Source organism: Heterocephalus glaber, unplaced genomic scaffold, assembly GCF_053883595.1.
Source record: "Heterocephalus glaber isolate CG9 unplaced genomic scaffold, H.glaber_assembly_v1.0 deba00000738, whole genome shotgun sequence".
Lineage (NCBI taxonomy): Eukaryota > Metazoa > Chordata > Mammalia > Rodentia > Bathyergidae > Heterocephalus > Heterocephalus glaber.
Window position 1 is genome coordinate 1,459,448 of NW_028258161.1, and position 24,362 is coordinate 1,483,809.

At 45.1% G+C, this 24,362-nt stretch overlaps 1 protein-coding gene across 3 annotated transcripts in view; it reads right to left on the reverse strand.

The window, feature by feature from the left end:
* The window catches only part of Rxrg (retinoid X receptor gamma), a 246,360-nt gene that overhangs the window by 40,413 nt on the left and 181,585 nt on the right, over positions 1-24,362 (reverse strand). The window contains exon 1 of one of the 3 annotated variants that reach the window (XM_087206824.1): positions 16,028-16,467. The exons of 1 other annotated variant lie outside the window; for it this stretch is intronic. In XM_087206824.1, the coding sequence (XP_087062950.1) occupies positions 16,028-16,076 (49 nt within the window). In that variant the 5' untranslated portion in view covers positions 16,077-16,467. Of the gene's footprint in view, positions 1-16,027; positions 16,468-24,362 lie in introns of those variants that run through there. One more of the 3 variants, XM_004865183.4, reaches the window with a different exon arrangement.

A 24,362-nucleotide genomic window follows, 5' to 3' on the forward strand; every position in this document is an offset into this window, starting at 1 on the left:
CCATAAGTAGAGAGTGGAGTATGCAGCAGGCCCCTGAAGGCACTCATAGGGCGCCATGACAACCCCAAAGTCAGCTGCACAAAGTGACATCCTGTCCTCAGCAATGGAAGCAGAAGGCAAAGCTGAGGTTATGCCTGGGCTCTTCTGTATTTTCTAGAAGCATCCTTTTCCAACCACCTTTACATATGCTGCTAAGACCATGCTTTTTCAAACTGTATCCCCTCACTGGTTAAAGTAAGACTCTTTTCACTCAATTTTGCTTCTTGGTAGAAGCAAAGATAATCCTACTCAGTTTGGACTGAAAAGTTCTGAATGTTTCCAGAGGTTTAGGTCATTTCTGAGTGAGTGCCATGTAAAAAGATTTTTACCCCTGAGTTGCATCTGATGCTCTGACGCAATTAGCTACCTTTGCCCAGATGAGACAGATTCCGGGGGTAAACATGCCATTGTGGCTGGCAAAGTGCACAGCCCACCAGACCCTATGTGGGCCACCCCTCTAGGCTCCCTCTAGCTTAGGACTCACACTGTTCCAACCAGGAGCTGGAGAAGCCATGTATGGCTCTGAAGCCTTCAGACTGTCTCCTCAGCCACCTGGCCAGTATGACCACACAGCCTGGTCAACAGAAAAGCCATCTAATGCAAGGAATGAACACGTGCCTTAACTCCTGAGCTCATGGCCAGCATGCAATGGTTCCCTCCAGTGCTCATATGTTTGCCATGGAAGACATTGCTAATCAGATGATCAGGTGCATTCAGGGTGGTATGCCTATAGACAGATATTGCTAATCAATCACAGCATTTTTAGTAATGGGACTCAGACACAACCTGAGCCCTCAAAACCCCCAACCCAGTCTCCAAGCATATGCACTTGGAGTTGGCATGTGACAGGAACCTGCTTGGCATCCCCAGGACTAAGGACTTCTACTGGGTGACAAGATCAACACAGACAGGCACAGGTGCTAGATAGGAAGGCCTTGCTACAAGTGCTGGAGAGCTGGGGCTTTGAGGACCTGTGTGTGCCATATGAGGATCAGACCGCCTGTGCTGTTCAAGGAACAGCCTCTGTTGACATAGATAGCGACAGACCCTCAGAGAAGACAAGAAACAAGTGTTGGGCTTGGGGCTATAGAATAGAGAAAAAACAGGAGGGGGGGAGGAAGGGAAGGAGGGTACATGCAATATGGTCTCTCAAAGAGCAGAGTTATAAACCTCAGGATTTCCACTGGCAAAGCAGAGTCTAGAAAACACAACAGGGCAGCTGTCTTAGTCACTTTCTTCATCGCTGGGACACAGTACCTGAGATCTGCAACTTAGAGGAGAGGTTGATTTTGGTTCACATTTTAGAAGTTTCAGTTTTTGCATGTTTAGTAGCCTGGCGGGAGGGCCTGGCCAGAGGAAAGCTGCTCACCTCATGGCAGTCAGGAAGCAGAGTGAAGCACAAAACCCAGAAGGGAGAGTCACCCTTTCAAATCATGCCCCCAGTGATCGGCCTCTTCCAAGCAGCCTTCACCTCCTAACAGCAGGTCAGCTAGCCCCCATGGTCTAATTCCCTTCCAAAACCCCTGCCTATGACCACATGAGGCTCTTTGGGGACATCTAGATACAAACCATAACAGCAGCCCACCCTGCATCATACACTGTCTCTTGGGCAGCTCGCATGCCTGGACAGACACAAAGAAACCATGTACAGAATAGCTGCACTAAGCTTATCCATGGCACCACACTGCCCATGTGGATACAAAGGGAAAGGATATCTGGTCTGTGATCGTGGCTGGTGGAGATGCTGCCCAGTCCTCAAGTATTGACTGTGAGGCAGACTCTGTGAGCAGCAGATACGGGACTAAGGATGTAAACCTTGTGCCTGACTCTCATTACAAACACTAGAATGGCTATCATCAGTAGGTGCTAAGCGGGGTGTTAAGAATAGGATGCAGGGAGCAATTTGCTTCCTTCAAATTCTGAGGGAGAGCAGGAAGTGTCAGACCTGAGGTAGGAGGCAAAGACAAGTAAAAACAGAAAGCTGTGGGACAAGAATCCAAAAACCAGCCAGCAAGGATGACTATGTCAAAATATCAGAAAACCTGTCCTCCCCAAACTCCCAGGCACATGCACACAAAAGTACGTTACCCCAACCTTGATTACACTGTGTTTTGATCCCTCACCCCCTGTGGAGGGCTTTGGACACCATGACATTTCCTCTAAAAGCCTTGTATGGTCAAAAACTCCTCCAGACGATGGGATGAGTCAGGCACTCTGCTGGGCTATGATTCCTGTTAATCCCCAGATGTGAATCCTCCCATAATCCCAGGATCTTGCGAGACCCAGTACCTGTCCCTGTTGGGCCTCTGAGCTCTTTTGGCCAGCTCGCTCCCCCCCTGTGGAGCGGACTTTCCCTTCTTTCACTTTTAATAAAACTTATTCTTCTGTTACTCCTGGGTGTCCTGTGTGGTTCTTTGTTCAGGATACCAAGAACCTGGGAACAACTCCCCGGACACATCTCATCTGATAACAGAACTATGTGTGAACCTAAATATCCCCTGGAAAAATGTCTGCCAGGAGTTTCTCTTGAGCTTCTGCTAGCTTGTTTCCAGTCCTCATGGGAAGAAGTTACTCTCACATCCAAGGAAGCTGTGGCCGTCTGGTCATTTTGCCTATGGAGTTCTAGGCTCCTGGGAACACTCGCCTCACAAACTGATTAATCCCAAGACCCCTGTTCCAAGTAGCACCATTGAGGATGGACCACAGGCTGTGGGACCCGTGGGGGAGAGTGACAAAGGGGTTAAAATGAACAGGTCAGGCATTTATCATATGGCCTCAGAGACACCAGACAACTTCCACATATTAACTCTTTATTGGAAAAGCCTGGGAGGACCATTTCAGCCTTTTGCAGATGAGAAAACTTCAGCTCCATCCCATGCTGCTGCCACCTGTACTGTTTAGGAAGCTCCCACGCATCCTTCAAGGTCAAACCCAAGGGCCACCACCTCCAGGAAGACCTCACCAGGAATTCCTGTCTGGTCTGCTGCCTTTATCTCTTCTCTAACTGTAGTCTATGCTTACTCCAACCTTAGCACTTTACTACATTGCCATCTTTCTTTCTTTCTTTCTTCTTTCTTTCTTTCTTTCTTTCTTTCTTTTCTTTCTTTCTCCTTTCTTTCTTTCTTTCTTTCTTTCTTTCTTTTCTTTCTTTCTTTCCTTCCCACCAAATGGAAAGAAGAAAACACCATGTCCATTTTGGTTGTGCCATCCCTGGGCAGTGCCTACATTCAACTTGTCAATCTGAAATTCCCGTGTTCTCCTGTATTTGCAGTCAAGGACAGCGAAGGTGATCTGGAGAGCCATGTGTATCACAAAGCACATGACACACAATTAGGAGGTGATCTCAAGCTGAAACTTCACCTGAAGAAGAGGGAAGCAGGTAGCTTCCAAGAACTCAATCAGGAAAATCAAACAACTCCCCAGACAGCATGATTGGAAAGAATAATTTCACCTTTCCAAGGCCATGAAAAGCTATGAGATTCCAAGAGGCCAATGTACACCTTGATTCTGCTACCAAGACCAGGTGCGACAGGTGAATTACGGCTGGCCCTGCGTTGACAGATGAGGAGCTGTGAACTGCCCCGGTGCCCTCACCAAGCCACTGGAAGGAAACCACATTTCCCTCCTGCTTCAGCTTTTCCAGTGCAACTCAAAGGGACCCCAAATCTTTGACATACTGTATTCTGCTGTAAATGCATACCAGAAAGACTCTCTTTCATTTCTGCATCCCCAGGGTCAAGCCCAGTGCCTGACACCAGGCCAAGGGCAGTAAGAGAGGCAAGAACAAGAACTTGCTTCATATATTTATCAACTTTCCAGCTCTTGACAATGAGCACCCATATCACCAATGATAAGGAATGTGTTGGCAGCATTTGGGCAAATCTTTAAAAAATTAGTAGTTTAACACTTATTTTTTGGGTTTCTCTCTTTGTATAGCAAATGACTGGGCACCTACTTTTTGTCTAAAAATTATCTTCCTAAAGATAGTTATTTAAGCTTTTTAAAAATAACAAATTGAGGTCAGATGTCCTCATAATCTCAGCTCTCTGGGAGGCTGAGGCAGGTGGATCACAAGTTCAAGCTCAGCCTGGGCAACTTAGCAACTTAGTGGGACCCTGACTCAAAATTGAAAATAAGTAAAATGACTGGGTGTGAAGGCCCTAGTACTACAAAAACAATAGTAATAAAAATAACAATAATAAATTGATAGCAGAAAAAGTCCAAGTACATCGAATATCATGAAAAATTGTACACAAATGAATATTTAAGAAACACTGATCTTGAAGGGGAAGGAGGGGAGCGGGGGAAGAAAGAAGAATCAAGAAAGATTATGTACAGGTACAATTTCCCTATGATGCATATGATCATTATGTATATCTAAAATGTACCAATAAACTTAATTTTTAAAAAACACTGAGCTTCACAGAGACATAAAAATATGCATTTGTAAGAATTTACAAATTGCTCCTAAAATAATAACATGAAAGTTTGAAATTTAAAGTGTATTATTATACTATTACTATTAATAACAATCAGACAATTTGCCTATTCAGTACAGTGGTGGAATAGTACACTGTTGATTTAGAGTGAAATAGAGAATTCAAGCTTGATTTTCAATGGTCTTAAAAATATGGTTTATTTCTGCTGAGTCAATGACCCTCAAGAGGTGGGTTATTTTATAACCACATCTTACAAAATAAAATAAAATACAAAGTGACACATGAAAGGCTGAGGCAGGAGGATCCCTTGAGCCCAGGAGTTCAAGACTAGCCTGGGCAACGTAGCAAGACCCTATCTCAAAAGTTAATCCAAAATAAGATTTAAAGAGAAAATATGTCTCACACAAATGATTTTGCTATTTTGCCACTCACAATGGCCCAGGAGTTCCCAGAAAGAAGTATCTCTGCTTTTAAGAAATATGGAGAACAACAACTTTTATGAAAAAGGATTTCACGGTGGAAAATTTACTCATTCTCACAGACTCTGAAGCACACCAGACCATGGTATTTTCATCAGCCTCTCCCACTTCCTGCTTTTTCACACAGCCACGTGGAAAACCCAAGTTTTCCAGAAACTCGGCTATGTCTTGTCTCTTTTTCTTCCTCACCAAACCTTTTGCTTAAGCTTTGGACAAGGCCAGGAGAAATGGGCATGTTTCCCTCCCACATCAGCCAGCTGAACAGGTGGCTCCTTTTGAAGAGTGAGTGCCATTTACTGCAGAGTGATCTGGGTACAGTCTGCCCAGCCCTCAGTCCCGAGCACGCCTGCTCCAAACCTGAGGTCCACTTGCTCTCTGACGCCCCCGCTCTTGGCCTCTGCTAGGCTTTGATCACATGTGTCTCTCTAAAAATCATTTTGAAGCTTGGACCCCAAGGAGATGTTGTTGAGAAGTGGAAGGTGAGTAGGCCATCATGAATGGCCTCATGAATGGAATTAGTACTCTTATGAAAGTAGCTTCAAAGAGCTGCTTGGCCTTTCCATTTCTTCCACATATAAGAACACTGTGTTTGTCCCTTCCATCATGTGAGCAGTCAGGATTCGGTAGGAGACACCATCTTGGAAGCAGAGAGCAAGCCCTCGCCAGACATGGAATCTGCCAGGGCCTTAAAGTCAGACTTCCCACCTCCAGAATTGCGACCAATCAATTTCCATTACGTATGCATTACCCAGTCTGAGGCATTTGGTTGCAGCAGTAGGGACTCTGTGAAGCAGTCCTTCACCTGGTCACTCTGTGGGGGTACCCTGCCTGTCTCCCATCAGCCTTGCTCTGCTGGCTCCCTGTGCCCTTCTTGGTCTTCTAGCCATCCATAACATGTCTGCAGCCCAGGTGCCTAGAAAATGCACTCCATCTGTGCTCTGTCCACTTCCTTCTTCTTGATCAAGCATAAAATGCTTGATTCATAAAAATGACTAATCAGATGGGAAAGCACTGGTGGAGTTTCTCAGGAGGTTACCTTCTCATCAACAGACCTAAGAAAAGTCTTATTTTTAGTCCCCTGTAAGAAGCTGGCACATGGTGGCCTCTGAGATCCCTTCCAGCTCTGATGTTTTATGATCACTGGGTAGAATATGGCTTCCCTAGCATTGAAAAGAAGCAAGTGCCAGTGCCTGGGGGAATCCTGTCATCTTCAAGTGGACTGTGTTAGGCCTTCCAGCTGTTTGGCAAGTGCAGTGTAGGATTCGGAGTGCCACCAGGAGCCAACCCTGTGATAGGAATCTGTAGGGTGTATAATACTGCAATGATTTCTAAAGTCTCTGTGCATGTGGCACCATGGCTTCAGGGGTGCCATGCTACAGAGAAGACAAGAGCTCTGAAGCCCAAAAGTTGGACTCCAGTCTCCATTACTTTCCAGCCATGCAATCCTGAGCAAGGTACTTGACCTCTCTGAACTGCAGCTTCCTCAGCCATGAACCAAAACAAACAAGCCTGTCTAGAGGGACTGCAGAGAACACCTGAGCCCACTGGCCAGTGGGAGTGCTGTGATTACCATGCCAAGTGTGTTGGGGTGGGGCTGCATCTGACTGAAAGTAGAAGCTTGTGTATGCAAAGAGTTTATCCGGGTGAATAGTAAATGCTCAATTAAGGATCATCATTGCCAAGCATGGATACAGACACATTAATTTGGCTCATAATATTGAATTTTCTGAATGGTTCATACATAGCCACTGCTCTGAGCCTAGAGTGCCTATTCATCATTACAGACACCCCAATTCCCCCGCTAAGGGCCTCCAGATATCCCCATAATTCAACCTGATACACAGAGGTCATCTAAGCTGACTTCCAATCTGAATTCTGGTGCCCTGTTAGGGGTCACATGTTTTGAATTCCACCTCCTTGCTATTAATACTTATGATGGTACCTAGCACTGTGCCTGGAACGTGGTAGACGTTCAAGAACTAATTTGTTGACTAATAAATGAATAGTGTAATGTTTGTTAATTATGGTATGTAACTGTATGTGAAGCTCATCAACAGAAATTATTTGAAGAGGAAGTCAGTGTTCCTAGTGTTTACCAGACCCGAAATCTATGAACAAGTGTGTGTGTGTGTGTGTGTGTGTGTGTGTGTGAGAGAGAGAGAGAGAGAGAGAGAGACTAAGACTTACTGAAAAAGAGGAAAGAGGAGGAGGAGCCTGGGTACTGAGAAGTACAGAATTCTTACCAAGGTAAGGAAGTTGCTTAGCAACCTCATCCTCAGCCAATGAAAGTGAAATGCCAAACCTGCAGTCTTTCTGACTGGCCAGAAAAGGGAGCAAATGGCTTGGCATGTCCACCCCTTTGCTGCTGTGTTAGGGTACAGAATTTGCTCTCCCCATTAGCAATCCTCTTCAGGAGGGAATGGAAACTCATAAAGAATCATTGGTAATGGCTGATGCCCACTCATGGGGAAGGGGACAGATTCAGAGTCGCTGCTTTTCAGAGCAGGATCTCCCCCTAAAAGCCAGGGAAACATCCCTCTCTGATCTTTCCCATGGTGGGAACAAACTCACACTGGTTCCCACACCAAAGCCTGCCTCATTTTCTCCAGCGGAAGGATATGGCGCATAAGCGCAAGAGTCAGGATATCCAGTAACCTGGCTTGTTCTTCTAAGGGAAACTTACATGTCCTTTCCCTACTTGATCCTTAATACTCGGGGTCCTGAGCCAGGTCACCAGGGGGCTGAGATACAAAGCCCTTTAATTGACACTTTAATGTCCTCTTCTCTGCTGAGTAACAACAGTAACAAGAGCTAATATTCACTGAGAAGCTGCCATGAGCCAGACATAGTTCTCAGTACTTCACATACATTAGTTTGTTCCGTACCCACGCCACGTGGAGGTTCGTGTTCTGGTTGACCCTTATTGTACAGATGCAAAATTCCAGAGACAAAGAAACTAAGTAGCATGCTGAAAGGCTGGTAAAGGATGTGCATGGCCTTCGAGGCCAAGGGAAGCAGCGGGCCCTCTGTGTGCTACACTGCACCACTCTAAAGTCTAGCAGTTGCCCAGGACCGCCCTTCCTGCCCCTTCTCAGTGTAATTCTTGACCCCTCAGGACCCTGACCCTGAGCCTTTCTGACAGGACACTCCCCGTCCTGACCCAAGCCCTCACAATTTACACCCCAGCTCTGATTCTCTCACCACCTACCTGCTCATCCTTCCTCACACCCAGGGATCTGCTACTATGTGTTTCTTCGATCTGAAATGTTATCAGCATTTTCAAAAGCACATCTTCACATAAATATTTGGGTGCCTAATCACCTGAGACTGGATGGGAAGGTGTTTTATATCCATTTTTAATGGTACAAAGCTGTACGTGTTGACAGATGTGGAAAAGAGACATTAGACATCAGATTCCCAGTGAGTGGGCAGGCAAAGTAGAAGCCACACGTTTGGATGGGAAGGCTTTTCTGCTGCCAAAGCCCTTTTGGACTTTTTCAATGGAGAGAAATAAAGGAACATGTGGAGAGTGCAGAGTGTGTAGGAGAAGAGACCAACCCTCCTTCTGCCTCTGGAGACTGGGCCCCCAGAGTCTGTAGTGGGAATACAAGGATGGAAAGATGCCTCAGCTAACTAACGGGCTGACACCTCTACTTGCAGCCCCAGCTCTGGCTAGCTAAGCTGCTGGGCCAGCCCTTCCAGGTCACAGGACAGCTCCAGGGATTCCCTCAGCCCCAGCCCAGGGCTGATTGGATAGTCTTGGGAGGGAGGGAGGGAGGAAGGGTGGACTCAGGCTGGGCTACTAGCGCTTGGAGGAGGGAGAGGGGACAATGGCAGTTTTTTTTTTCATCCATCTACCTCTCCTCCACTTCCCCCTCCCTGCCACCATTCTTTCCATCTCCCTCTACCCCCGCCCCTCCCCTAAACTCTGTAATGATGGAGGTAGTGAAAAGCAGAGAAAGATTGATAATCAGCCTCATTATTACCAGCATTATATATAATTATAGCAAAACCTCACTCATTCGGATCAACTGAGAGAAAAATCAGTCTAAATTCGTGACAAGTTGGCAGATGACTTTTAAATTACAATTTTATTACTTCTAAGTAACACACGTGAATAGTTTGTGTTTCAAGTACCACAAGCTAATGGTTACTAAGTGGGGATTTTATAAAACCTGCTTTAAAAGGCTCTTTTGTAATTAACACCCCGTTAATATGCTAATGATGTTCCTACTATGCTTTTTAAATTGCTTGAAAACAGATGTATCTTAAATAGGCTCAACACTTCTCTTACCATTTTATTTGCTCAACAAACCTTTTTCCTTTATTTTTTATGATTGAACAAACTATTTTATGCCATGACCAATTTAATCACTATTCCAAGTTAATTATGTCATAAATTAATAAAACTTTATTGCTTCTGTTTAGAAACCTAGGACTTGAAGAAACATCTCATTCTATATGAGAATCTGAGCCAGAATAGTGCTCAGGGCTGTAATCCCAGTTACTAGGGAAGTTGAGGCAGAAAGATCACAAGTTCAAGGCCAGTTTGGGCAACATAGCATAGATTCTACCTCAATATTTTAAAAGGGCTGAAGATGTAGCTCGGTAGTAGAAGACTTGTCTAGCATGCACAGGCAAGAGGTTCAGTCCCTAGTGCTGCAAAAAGAAAAAGAAATAATAATTCTAGACAAGTTGAGAGATTTGCTTAGGGCCACTGGAAGAAAATACCAGGTCCAAGCTTATTCCATTCACTACATAATACCTTACATTTATAACTCTTTGTAAATATATGCTATCATTTCTATGGCATTTACTGGATCAGTCAGTCAGAAAGTATTTTTTGAGTGCCAATTACATGGCAGGGTCCATGCAACCAGAGCAGTTTCTCCTGGAGGCCACTATCTGTTGCATTCAAAGTGCAGTCTGACTCAGAGAAGTCTGTACTGTAGGAATCATCCACATTAGACACTTTGGAGATTAAGGTTCAGAATGACAAAGTGGCCCTTTCGAAAAGCTTGCCGTGAGCTTCTCTAGACCTAGAAATGGGACCTGGCCTCACCCAATTGCTGTCCACCTCTCTGTATGCAATTATCAGCTTCTGGCCTGCGCACCACTTTCCCATCCAGAACCAAATTAGAAGCCTTGCTGGTACAGATGGGTATTATGCTGTCCCTAACAAATGAGGGGCTCCTATTAACAAGGGTGGCTCTCTGTCCCATAAGTCAGTTCCACATCCTGGCACACTGTGTACCCACTGGTCCACCAACACACATGCCAAAGGCTGTCAGGCATTTGCTGAGGGCACCACCAGCTTGCTCCTGTTCCTGAAATCCGTGAGCACCAGTTCTGTCCACATCAGCTCTTGAGTCCCCTGTCCCTTTCTGTCTCTCTGAATTTCTTATTTAGATAAGTTTTCCCCAGCCTGTAAGTACAGACTGACTTCTTTCTAAAGACTGCAGTCATCTTAAAATACAGTGAAGTACATTCCCGGGGCAATGTTAGCACTAGGTAATAGTACATTATCGGTTCTTGAGTTCTAAAAACCACATTTTCTATGAAAAAAAGAAACAAACTCTTATTGTATGTTTACAATTTTCCAGACTTTTCAAAATGTAATCTGTATACTGTAGAAGGTTAACCTTCACCCCACATGGTTGGTAATGTTGAGCTGTTCTACCAGAGGGTGCGAGAGGACTCAGTTTAACCTCCTCTGCAACTCGGGTAGCTCCAAGAGGACTGAGGGAACCCAGTTTGAAGACCACAGACAGCCACTGGCCCTGGGAAAGCCACATCTGCCTGGCAGTGCCTTCCCCTGTACCTGAATGGTCAGACCAGATGATCCACTGGCCTCTCTGACTAGTTCTGCAAATTCAGCTCCATGACAGAGAAGCCAGAAGAAGAATGGTTCAAAGCCAAAGTGTTGGGAACCACTGCTAAGGGAAGAGGAATAAGAAGTGGTAATAAAAGTTCCCCAGAATGACCCCCTAGGGGCCGGCAAACTTATTAGAACACAGCCACATCCTGGGCAATAGCTTTGCATTGCCTGTGGGTGCTTTCCCACTACAACAACACAGGGAGTGTCACAGAGGCCTTATGGCTGGCAGAGACTAAAATGTTTACTGTCTGGCCCTTTAGAGATGAAAGTTTGCCAACCCCTGCCCCAGAATGGAAAATTGGATTCCACATATTAAAATGAAAAAGTGCGATCTACCTGGCAAAAAACTTTTAACCTTTGTTTAGCCCTCTGCTCTTCTCCCAATCTTTTTATTTATTTGTGGCAATTATGCATGCCCAAAAGAAAAGAAATGTACTACAATCCGTAAGTAAGGTGTGAAGAATACAGGGGAAAAATTCAACAGCTGAGTTGCTCTCATGCATAACCTACCTATGTGAGGCTGACCTGGGTCTCTGCCCCCGCCCACCCCTGGGAAGGGCAGTTACAGTGCAGGGTTAAGCACAGCCAACCTGGTACATTCTACCTGGACTTGGATCCTGGCTCTGCTCCTTACAGTTCCTAATCAGGTAGGAGGCCTTGCTCTGTCTCCCTATGGCTCCACTTTCCTGTGGGTAAAATAGGGAGGGTGACAAAAATAATATTTTACCTCCAAGGGTCCCTGAGAATATTAAATGAGATGGTGCATGTAATGCCCTTGGAAGACTGCTTAGCGCACAGTAGTAGTGCCTAATAAATGTTAACTGCTACTTTCACTCTTTGGTGAGGATCACTGAGCCAGGACTGAGTCGATCTCATAAGAGCCACCCAGGGGCCGGGGATTTAGCTTGCCTGCTGTGCAACCGCAAGGACCCGAGTTCAATCCCCACTACCCCCCCCACAAAAAAAACAAAAACAGAAAACACGTACATTAATAAAAATTAAAAGAAGAAAAAAACCTTATTTCAGGCCAGGGATTTAGCTCAGTGGTTTCACCACCTGCTGTGCAAGCACAAGGACCTGAGTACAAAAAAAAAAGAGCCACCCAAACCTAGGCATTCTAGAAAACAAAGTCTGTTCCCCAGGCCTCTATGTCCTCTATTCTCCATAAAGGAGAAAATATCAGCTCCCCGAAGACCAGGCGCCCAAGGCTGGTGGCTAAGCTTTCTGCAGACCCAGAAGTTACATAATGAGGGGAAGGAAGAGGTGGAGCATTTAGATTACTCTTTGCACAATTTCTTCTCTCAGTTGCCATTTAGCTCCTTATCTCTTGGTAAGATTGTAAATGTTTCAGAAAATAGTTTATACTAAATATGTTCCTTCCTAAATCTCATAAACAGTTATTCTTCCTACATAAACTCTAACCACTTACACCCACGGTAAGGTTCCAATTAGCCACCCACACATCAGCAGAGGGGAAAAATGTGTTCTGCATAGACACACACGTGTACACACATAGGCACACACGCCCAGCCAACCCAACCCTCCTCTGTGGCCATGCTCCGTGAAAGGGGGCATGTTCAGGGCCAGCAGAGGAGGATGCTTGCTAATCAGTAGGTCCCCAAGGAGCCAGTTAACTCTTCGGAGGTCACTGCTGCTCCCAAATAGCTCCTAAGCCATTTTGTGCTTTATTCTTCAATGGCCAGGCCACTGTTGTCCTCAAACTGCAGTTGGAGCTGAGGCTGGGCTCCTGAGTTTGGGCCAGGGTCCAGATGCCAGCCCTCCACACACACGCCAAGGAGTACACTGCTGCCCCTAACTGCAGAGCAACTGTGGGACCCACAGGAGCCACGAGAGGCAGCCCAGCATAGGGTAAACCCTGAAGCCAGACTGCCTGAGTTCAAATCTTGGCAGCTCTGAGAACTTAGTGAAGGTCCTGGACACCTTGGTGCCTTCATCTGCTTGCATAAAGGAGCATGAAGGGGGCGGCCCCATGTCTGCTCTGGGTTCTGAGGGCTGGATGAGCTGACACTGGCAGAGTGCTCACAACTGACCGAAGGGAGTGTTCCCGGTGCAGGACACTTGTTAGGTGGATGAGAAGCCACCTCCTCCTCCGCCCCTCCTCCCTGTGAGGATTACTGCACAATTGGGTGGGGGATTACAGGCTTTGTCCTGCCATCTTCTAAGAGGCAGCAACTGTCTCATCTTAGGAAAATTAATCTCTTACTGAGCAGTTGCCAAAGCAGGACGTGGCTGAGAAGAAGCAAAGTGTTCTCTCACCATCGCAGGGCAAGGCCTGAGCTGGGAGAGGGGGCAAGGATGAGGCCACTGCAGCCCAGGTGGTGGTCAGTGGACCGGTCTCCTACTGGCTGATCAGATGGCGCTCCAGCATCTCATGAACACGGCCGGCACAGACCTCCCTGGAGACTCTCATGCAAATCACAGGGGCTCACTGACCCTCAGGGGGCACTAAGAGGCCAGGGGTCACCACCCCATCATCAGTAAGTGCCTCTCCATGGGCTGTGCTGGGGCAGGGGCTGAGCAACTGCAGGTGACGTCCACGCCCATCCTCAGGCTTGGGCCTGCGCTGTTCTTCCCTCCCTCCTCGGCCCCGGCACCTGTGCCAGCCAGCACTGCGAGTTCTCAGACAGCCCACCCTGCAGATGGGGCGGTTTTTCGCCTGGGCTTTCAGGCTTCCTCTTAACTGGCCCATGCCAATAAAATGGAAAACATCACCGGAACCAAACAAAATAGCTGCTCTCGCTCCTCAGGAATGACAAGGAGAAGTTGAGTCAGAGGAGGCATTCACACAACCTCGCCGACCCTCTCCCCTCCTGTTCCCCCGTCATTTCCAACTATTTTCTTCGTGGCTGCACCATTCACTGTTTTCTTCTATCTGAAACCAAATTACATGGAATACCGGAGGCCCCACAATTATGAAAATCTAAGCCAGCAAAATATATGGGTCTTTGTGAATTTTATTGTATTTTTTTCCTATTTTATTACTCTATAGTAATGTCTTTTTAAATTAATCTGCATTTTTAAATTAATCTGCAACATATGTTAGTATCTGAGCGTAATGGGAGAGTGAAAAAAATTAACCTGTATTAGGTACCAAGTGCATGGACAACACTATAATAGCGTTTTTTCATGTGTTAGCTCATTTAATTCTCACAACCAAACTTAAAGGATGATATTATAAGTCTCATTGTACAGATGAACATGCAAAGGCCCAGAAAAGTTCAGTAGCTTGCCTAAGGTCACAAAGCTAAAAAGTAAAACACTGGGAACCAAATTCAGCAATCCCCTTTTCTTTCTTTCTGCCCCCCTCCCGCCCCTTTACAATATCAGGCTAAAGCAGTGCTATTGTAAGTTTGAGTCTTTCAGTCAGGGGCACTCTGTAACTCAACCACACTGGACCTTGGACCAGTCCTTGCATTCCTTAATCCCTCAATTTACACATCTATAAAACGAGAGGCCTAAGATGGTCTTCAGATGCCAAGATTTCATGATTCCAGCAAGCAGCCCCCACGGAATTTTAGACTAGACTTTCTTTCACCCCAAATCTTTCTACTTTTGACCCTTTTATTCACCCCAATTATCTCAGAGGGTTTCCTTGGCATAAAGGAAGCCATAATCTCAAAGACTGTGGGGGGTCCCATGAATCTGTCTGAGGATAAGCACGTTCCTCAAACAGCTGAACTCACGTGCGAAGGAAAAAAGCAGTTTTCAACTCAAAATGGGACTGAGATGGCCCAAACTACGACCTGGAGATCAAATGTCCAGGTCGCGGCCCTGGCTACCACTTGCACGTGGTCATCAGCCCAGCCCAACAGTCCCTCTGGAACATTTCCAATCCCCTCACCTCTCGGTCAGGCAGTAACCTGCTCACGTCTCTGATACTGCACATACCACACAGCAGAGTATGTCACATTAGCAAGCATGTCCAAGTCCGAAGGCACAGCCTGTCTCATTTATAGTTGTATTTCTGGCGCCTAATACCACATTTGGCTCACAAAACTACCCAACACACCCTGACTGAATGAGTGCACCCCTGCCTCGTGGCTCGCCACAGTCCACCATGCCTTGCTGAGGACTCTGCCCAGCAAAGTAGGCAAACTTCATTCCCAAGTCTGCAAATGAATTAGCTATCTGTCCACAGAGGTGGTAAGGAGAGCAGGGGCTTTTCGGCTCTCAAGACCTTATAAAAATATCTGCTTTGTCCTGCCTGCCAGCACCCATAGTATGAATCTCTCCCTTTGGCTTCACAGACCATGAGCTACGTGCCACCATCTGATGCGCAAGAAGCCAGCTGGTCAGCTGTTGGTTGCATTTGCCTGGACTGGGTGGCTGTGCTGCTTCAGCCCCTGGACTGAAGGACCCCAGGGATGGATGTTCCCAGGCATGCATGCAGCCTGTGGACTAAATCTCCAGAAGCTTCCTAGAAGTGACTGGCTGCCCTGCCTGGCGGGGCGAGTTGAATGTTCTTTGCCAGTTCCCACGTAGAAGCGCCCAGACTCTCCCCGCTCCAGCCCCAGAAGTGGACCCCCAGAGTGGAAGCTCTGGCAGGGACCCTGGCAGTGGAATTGGGGGAAGCAGCAGGGGAGGAGAAAAGAGGCTATTAGCAAATCAAAAGGGAAGAAAACAGGAAGGAAAGCAGGGTGGCAAATTAAAGGGCTGTGTTTTCTTTTTGAAAATCCAATTATAGAGAAATCTGCTTTTAAGTAAAAACAATCATGCCCTTGTTACGAAGTATTTCAGGGACCTTTAACATCAGGCAAAACCTTCTTAATCACATTTTTCTCTGTTACAAATTAGCTAATAGATACATCTTCCTAATTTCCCTTTCACTCTTCCACTTTTCACACCCACACAAACATGTGGGGTTACAACAATGCTCTTGCTGCAGCTTTGTCTCAGACAGACACGCTTTCAAGCATGCTGCCTTAGACTCTCTCCTTAGAATACCTGCAGACCCTCATTCTGAGACTCGAACACCCCCTCCCCTCCAGACCCTGTTCTCTCTCTCAGGCACGCACGCACACACACACTGACACACGCTGCACACACAACCAATCTGCACACAAACACTGACGCTGTCCTTCCGAGCCACCAGTGATTCAGTTGTCCCTCTGTCCTGATGTCCTGTCTGCCTCTCCAGACAGGTTCAACAGTGCAGCCCATGTGACACTCACCGCCGAAGCCTGTGGGAAACTTCATGAAGTGAGAATAATTTCCATACATGTTTACTCTTCAGTTCATGCTCCTCTCTCATGCGTCTTCTGAATATTCCGGCCTCTCCCAGCTCCTAGGCACAGCCCGGCTTTCTTCAACTTGGGCTAACAAGAGCGGTCATTGCTTCCTTGCAGTCCCGGGAGCACAGGCTGGGCCAGCCCTCTGGGATTAGTCAGGAATCTGCTGCCGGATCGGGGAGTCCACATAGTGCGTGGAGCCGGCGGTGCAGCAGCAGCTGGTGCCTGTCAGTAATCACGCATAATGCTGCCGCCGCCACCACTACTCTTGCCACTGCCGTCACTGCTGCCTGCTGCTTGAGATCCTGTTGCTACTTTGATTAACTCAGGGCTGAGCTGCTGCGTGCAACTCTTCCAGCTCCCAGCTGGTCCCCAGAGGTCCCTGCCAGGGTGGGGTGGCATGATCTATTATCTAGGAACCAATTGATGTCTGACTGCCCCAGTAGGTCAGGAGACAGGGAGGTGGCAGGAGATAGAAGACAATTTAGGTGCCTTTTCCTTGACTTGCACTCCCCCAAATCAATGAGGTTTTATTAAAATGCATTTTCGCACTCCAGCTCCTCCCTGTCCAATGCACTTGGTATTTGATCTGTGAAACAGGGTGGGTAGGGTAGGGGCCATGAGAGAACAGGGCCTTTGCATTAGCACAAAATTAGAAAGGCATGAGTTGATGGACAACTAAAATAAAGCAGGTTTGGGGGGCCCCTCCTGCTTTGGTGGCTGGGAGCGTTTGTCTGTGTTTTAACAATGGAAACTTGACAACAGCAGTTAGGAGCCAGAGCTCACTCACGGGGGAACGTACAGGTAGGAAAGAGGTGTCGCCTGGCTGATGTCTCACTGGAGGGATGCATTCACTGAGACACCATTGTCATATGGCCCCTGCTCCAAGACCAGCACTGGGTCCTCACTGACGCAGAGACTCCCTTGGGTGTAGCTAACCCAGGGACCAAAGAGCCTCAGCCCCCTTGACATCGGGATCTGTTGTACAGCTTTCCCAACAAGGCACTGCTTAGCCTATCCCTCAACACTTCCAGCAATGGGGAGCTGAGTACCATCTCATCCCATCTCTAGATATCTCTTATCATGCCTTTGTTTTAATTGAGCTGAAACATACCTCTTTCATTTACAGCTTCTGGTCCCGGGATCTACACTACTCCGTGGAGCCACACAAGAAAAGCCTGTGGGGTCTATCACAAGTGGGATCTGCAAATCCTGAGACAGATCTGCTGTGGCCACAGTCATACTTTCTCTGGCATTTCTGGCCCTTTCAGTCTGTCCATATATCAAATCTATTCACAGCCTATCCTGTTGCTAATAATGTACTCCAATTTACATACTCGCCTGATACGGAAAGGGGCAAGCCAGACTTGGATACAATACTCCACATATGGCCCGAGTCTTTTTCTCAAGGTGCATGTGTTAGCAGGGTGATGGGTGTGCTGTCAGCAGCTCCCTGGGGCCAGTTCATGGGATGAGCTCTGAGGGCTGCATCATTGCTGGTACAACACAGGATAGACCTAATCTGAGAAGTCAGCCAGCTAAGGTTCTGTAGAACAAAATCCATCTTTAATGCTAAAAGAACGCAGGACAAAAACTAGGGCTAAAAAGCAGAGGCAGGAACAGAGTCAGGCTGACAAAACAGAAGGCCAGGATGGGGACCTGAGCAAGAGGATGTCAGGAAGGAGGAAGAAAGATTCAGATCATTGCTGCAGGGCGCCCCGGGGAAACTGGAGCTCCCTCAGCTGGTTGCTGGGTCTCGAGCATTTGTATAGAGCTGGGTGGATTCAGCAAAGCAGAATCTTGGGGACCACTTGTCCACTCTCATCAGCAGCAACTGGGCAGCCCCACATTAATTCACGTAGAACTAACTTGATAAAGCCTCTTTGGCTCCTAAGTTATGTTCTTTTTTTTTTTTTTTTTAGTTATGTTCTTTTTATGCACATTCTTCTTCCTGTTCTTGGGCAACTGGTTGGAGGCTTGCATGCAGTATCTGACTATATTCCCTCTGAAATGAAAACTTCTTGGATTCTTTCATCATCCCAGATTTTTTGGTATCCTGTTTCTATTATACAGTATATTTCTTACTCCTACCTCTAGTTCATGACTTCTGAAAATATGAGGAACTGCTTTCTGTATCTTATACACCTCATTGATAAAAATGTTGAAAAGGATATATCAAATACAACATCTTACATCATCTCACTTGAAAGTGCATTCTTTGATATCTTGTTTGTTACATGGCTTGGAAAGACTAGATATATAAAGTACCAACTCAGAAGCCAGTCTTGCTGGGCACAAATGCCATGGCTTATTTTGCTCACAGTTTGTAGAGGATCTTAGCATTGTACTATGAATCAATTTTATCATCACACACTCTAGATCTGGCCACTTCTGAAAAAACCCCACCTATGACTGCATGAGGCTTTGGGAAGACATCTAAACACAAGCTATAACATTACTCAAAGAATCATGCATGTCCCTTTATGCAAAAGGCATTTACTCTATCTCTAAGAGTTGTCAAAGTCTTAACAGTTTTAACATTGTTGAAAAGTCTAAAGTCTCCTCTGAGATTTAAGGCAAACTGTTGTCTGCAACCCCCTGTACAAATGAAAAGGAAGTTAAACACTTTCAACATTTAACAGCACAAGATAGACATTTCTATTTTAAAAGTTACAAACAGGGGAATAGCAAGGAATGGGAACAAAGCAAGACCAAAATCTAGCAGGGCAAACATTAAATCCTACAGTTCCACTTCTAGCATCCTCAGTAATCTTTGTCAAGTTGTGAACTCCAAAGGGCTTGGGTTGCTCTGCCCCTATGGAACTTCTGGTGGTTGTAGCTCTCATGGCTTTCTGGTGGGGTGGGGGGGGACTGGCTTTGTTCATTCCTTGTAGCTTTCTTAGGACCACCCATGTTCCTGACTTCTCTAACCTTTTGAGGTCTCCACTGCACCTTTGGCTTGACACTCACAGCTTCACACACTGGCTTCTCACAGCCACACTGCCTGGCCTCCCAGGCCTTCTTCTGAAATCTGGATGGAAGCCTTCCTGACTGCACAACTCTTACATTTTTCATGCACCTAAAACCAGCATCAGATGGATGAAGCCAAGGTCTGCGGCCAGCTGGAGCGGTTAGCCAGGCTTCCTTTTCTCTTGACTGTAGGGGTTCAGTGCCTACGAACTAAATCTTGAGGAACATTTTTAGGGCACTGCCATTCTGTGACATGGTGCTCTGGGGCTCTCTTCTCAAAGCACAGGCTTTCACTTTTGCAATATTGAGGCCACAAAGGGTAGAGTCCTGCTGGTTCCTGTTATGTCCTCAGGCCATCTTTTCCATTGTCCCATTCCTTCTCACCAATCAAGATCTCCTCTGCTCTATCTTTGCAGTCCACAGCTTTACTAGTGCTTCCTTTCTGGCCTAACTCAAAACATTTCAAACCATTCTGCTGGGCTCTTTGCTCTTGATTCTCAAGATAGATCTGGCTAAAAGCCCTCAATGGTGGCCATGCCACCACCTCAATATTACACTGCCTTGAAATTTCTTCTGCTGGATTAATTAGTCTGCCACCCTTAATCTCAGTGTTAGACAAAGTCTCTGGACACAAGAAAAATGTAGATAAACTTTCTGCTAAGGCATAACACACACTGTCTGGGGTCTAACAGCCTTTGCATTCTTTCTCAGCAGAAACCTCCTGAGCTTGGTCTTTACTAGCAGAATTTCTATCAACATTCTTGTCTTCTGAGCTCTGACCAGAATCTCCCATCAAGTACAGCCTCAGGCATTCAGATCTACTTTTTCAGCCAGCATCCCCAAAGCTTTTTTTTAGCTCTTCCCCTTCTCACAACCCAGCTCCAAAGTCTCCTAAACCACATGGTCAGGTACAGTTACAACAACAACCCCACTTCTGGTACCAAATTCTGTCATAGTTACTTTTCTGGCTGCTGAGACAAAATACCCCATACCAAAAGTTAAAGGAGAAAAGGTTTATTTAGCTCAGTTTGTAGAGGTTTCAGTCCATAATTGGCTGGCTCCAAGGCAGGGTGGTATCACAGAGGAAAAATAGTTCATGCCAGGCAGAGGGTGTCAAAGCAACAAAGGACAACCACAGCTCTTTCTCTTACATCTTATCTAGGGTACTTAGGGCAGGTAGCACTCACACCCTTAATTTTAGTGCCTTTGATCTTAGCACTGCACTAGGAATCAATTTTAGCATCACACACTCTAGATCCAGCCACCTCTGAAATAGCCCCACCTATGACCACATGAGGCTGTGGGGAGACATCTAAACACAAGTCATAACAGTAAGGTACATTATTTACTTCTTTTCCTCACAGAATAAAACCAAATTTCTTAACCCATGTTGGAAAGGCCTCACTATTGTGTCTCAATCTACCCTTTGAGCCCTATATGGAGGAAAGTGCTCTGGGACAGTGGTCCAAGGCACGGGGTCCTTACATCTCTGACACTCTGCAGCCATCTGACCTTGGGAAAGCTCAATGACTCTGGAAAACATGCCCATGCTGCCTACCTTACTGAGGTTTCTGGGCTTTGCTTTTGTTTTGTGGATTATGAATGATAAGAGCTGCATATGTGCTCAATTTTTTCACTGCAAAGTTCTGTACAGTTTCTTTGTAAAGTAAATCCAAAGAACAATGCTCCCTTGTTTTTCTTTCCTCCCTTTCTCTGATAGCTCCTTCTCATCTGGCTATTTCACCTGCTGTGGGAAGACTACATGTTCATTCCAACTTCTGGTTTGTCAGTCACATTCATTTACCTTTTTCTATTTGTCAAATTTGTACCTATCTTTCAAGTTTCAGCTCAGTTTCTACCATGACCATGTTTATCTACAAAGATCTCCCTCTATCCTACGACTGACAAAAGACATTGTCCAATGTGTTCAATTGATACTTTTCATTTATGACCTTGTGGCACCTCCAGTGCTGAAGAGCTAAATGGTTATTGTTCTTCCTTTGAATATGTCTTGTCTTCAGAACATGACAATTAACTCTCTAAAGATGACAACAGCGTATTCCGTGGGTCATATAAATGCTAATAGATATTTAATATTTGATATTTAGATATCTGTCAAATATTTTTGTATCAAAAATGCTTACCATACTTATGCCAAGAAAAAAAATATATATATATGCACCTCAGCATATTTTCCTTGTGATACTTTACATCCCAGAACAAACCAAACTTTGCCCAAAGTTTGTCACCATGAGTGATAAAAATTACAGTAAATGTTTAAATTTTTTTTCCAAAAACTTATTACCATAAAAGATACATTGCCAAGAATGATAGGGTAAGTGTGTTTGAAGCAGCAGGGAATATTTTGAGTATTTTGACGGGGATTAATAACAACTTAACTTTTACTGAAATACATTTTTAAAATTTAAACATTCACCATGTCTTTGGATCATATTTCATTGATTAAACATTTATGGCAATTTCTGTCAAATTATCCTCTGTCCTCATCCTCCTTATTCACCAGACCTGGTGTCATTTCTGGCTCTTCCCCAAAGTCAAAATGACTGTGAGAGGTAAAATGTTTTGAATTGATTCAGGACACTGAGCAGCCATGACAGCACAACTAAAGACACTCACACAAGAAGACTTCCAGAACTGCTTCAGAAAGTGGCAAAAATGATGAGATAAGTGTATTAAGTGATGGGGAATATACTCGGGGGGGGGGGAGCGGGAGCGTAGTGGCCATATGTCTTTTACTGTAATAAAATTTTTAAAATTTACATATTCACTTTTATCTTTTGATCACACCTAAATGTGAATGTGACTTTTCTCCTTAGTGCACATTTTTTGCTGGGCACCACTGTGTCTTGTATAAAACTATTACTGATAGAATAATAACACCATCCTAGCTAACCTAAGCCCTTTTCAGACAACTCCACTGACTTCAGTTGGTCCAGTGTCTCCAACTGTTACTGACTTCTCATTAGGATGTCAAGTGAAAGACCAAATGGTCAGTGTTCATAGTAGGAATTAGCTAATTCAGTCATAAGAATTCTAGGCTTACTTCTGTCAAGGTTAATTATCTAGGCCTCTCAAATAACATGTTCAGCTTTGATGAAAGACCTTTGAGGAATGTCTTTGAGTAAATGAAAAGGGTATGTGTTTTCACTAGTATGTTTCACATTAACTCAGCCAGTAATATCTTATATTCACCCTGGTAATCAAAGGGTATAGCTGTTCCTCTGCTTTTTAAATTTTGACCAATTGTGATGTAAGGTAATATGTTCCGGCAAACACAAATGAAAAACTAAAACCATTTGTTTAACAATTGCCAATAAACATTAGCTATAGAATTTAGATACAAATATCTCCACACTGATGCTATAAACAGTTTTATGTTTTTGTAGTACTTCACCTATAGAACAGTATAAATTTAACATGTTGTAATAATAAAGGCTTTATTATCTCAATTCTGTAAATGAGAAATTTAACCCCAAAGCTGTGATGTCAAAGAAGAAAAGATAGTTATTCCAACAAATTGGATTTGGGATGTGACTTCACAAATAGACTGCACAGAGCTTAGGTGATCTGATGGAGATGGACATTAAATAGTCACAGATACATATATGACAGAAATGGGTATAAAACCATCAGGCACCCAACTGTGACTCCCAGCCAATGTACTTTTCACCAATCTGTGATCCTTGTCTCATTAAATATGTTTCCGTTATATGTTGAGGGAGGGGAGTTTTTTCTTTTTGCTATTACTTCTTCATTTACTCATTGTTCATCCATCACTTACTGAGAGCAGATTATCTGTCAACCAGTGTAGATATACTAAATGAAAAGATGGATATAGCTCCTGACTTCATGGAATTTATGCAGTCTGATGGAAGAGATGGATATTAAGTAGTCACAGACCATGTATCATTATACACCATGATAAAATGGTGTGAAAGACAATATTTGGATGAGATGAGCAACTATTTCAGGAGAATCTAATTCAAATTGAAAGGTCAGGGCAGACTTCTTTGAGATAACAGCGGTTATGCTCAGATCTAAAGAATGAATAGGATTCAACCTGGAGTAAAAGGCAGAAAGGTGGGGTAGGATATACCAGGCAGAGGGAACAACAGGTGCAATAGCTGTGAGGAGGGAATAAACCCAGGGCAACCAAGAGATTGGGGAATGAAAATGTTGGGGTCTCCCATGTCAGATGGTCTGACCTTCCAGAGTTTCAGAGTTCCGTTGTCCCACCCATGATTCTGTATTGGACATACCATTTCAACTCTGTGCTCCGTACTGGTAGAAAACCCTCCCCCCGACTTCGTCTCTCTTCACATGCTGTTCAAACAGAGGACTGCCCATTTTCCAGTGACATCCCTCCAGTAATCCACCTTCATGCATGTGCTCACTGTGCTCCTCCGCTCAGAAGAGGCTTCCTCTCCCTCTGCTCTCATCTGTCTCTCAAGGTCATTTTCATGGGATTTTTTTAGGTGACCCTCTGGTTGGACTACTTTCTTCCTTAGACTGCCCTAGTCTATGTCTGAGACCACTCTTGTATCACTGAACATGTTCTTCCATGTGTCATTACCATGAAGGCATCTGAAAAACCTTCCTAACCAGACAGAAAGCTATAGATAACTGGCAACTAAGTCTGAGTCATTTCTGTAGCTCCTAAAGCCTGTACAATGGACTCTAACTCATAGTAGAAACCCAGTAAGTACATGATAGATGATGAGTGAATGAATAAAGGTCAGTTGAATATGCTGAGATCTGATGTCAACTCCTGGGTGCTCGCTGTTAGCAGTGAGTGTGCCTGCTTCTCAATTTCAACAGATTTTAGCAGCTGACTTTTATCTTATAGAATCAGACTCATGGGTGGCCAGGCTCCATACTAGTGTCAGCACAGGAATTCAGTCTTAGTAACTGAGATCTTCTGAGGGCAGACACAGGTGTCTAAAGCAGAGAGTAGTGATTAGCTTCAAGCTGGAACTGTACCATCAAATATGGGGCCATTTCCATACAGCTTAATGTGTCCAAAGGCACAAAACTATACCAACAAGGTGGTTCCTGTGGCTTTGGAATCAACCATAATTTTGCATCATAGTGAATCAGTCCAGTCATTGATGAAACCAGCTGACTGAATAGTTTGCCCGTAAGGAAGTGGGTGGTAAACTCGTCTTGACATTAGAATCACTCAGAAGGCTAAAAATAATTAGTGATGTCTGTGCTCACCTCCAGAGATTATCCAATTGGTCTAGGGTAGAGATCTGGGTTTTAAAACCATTAAGAACCCCAGGTGACC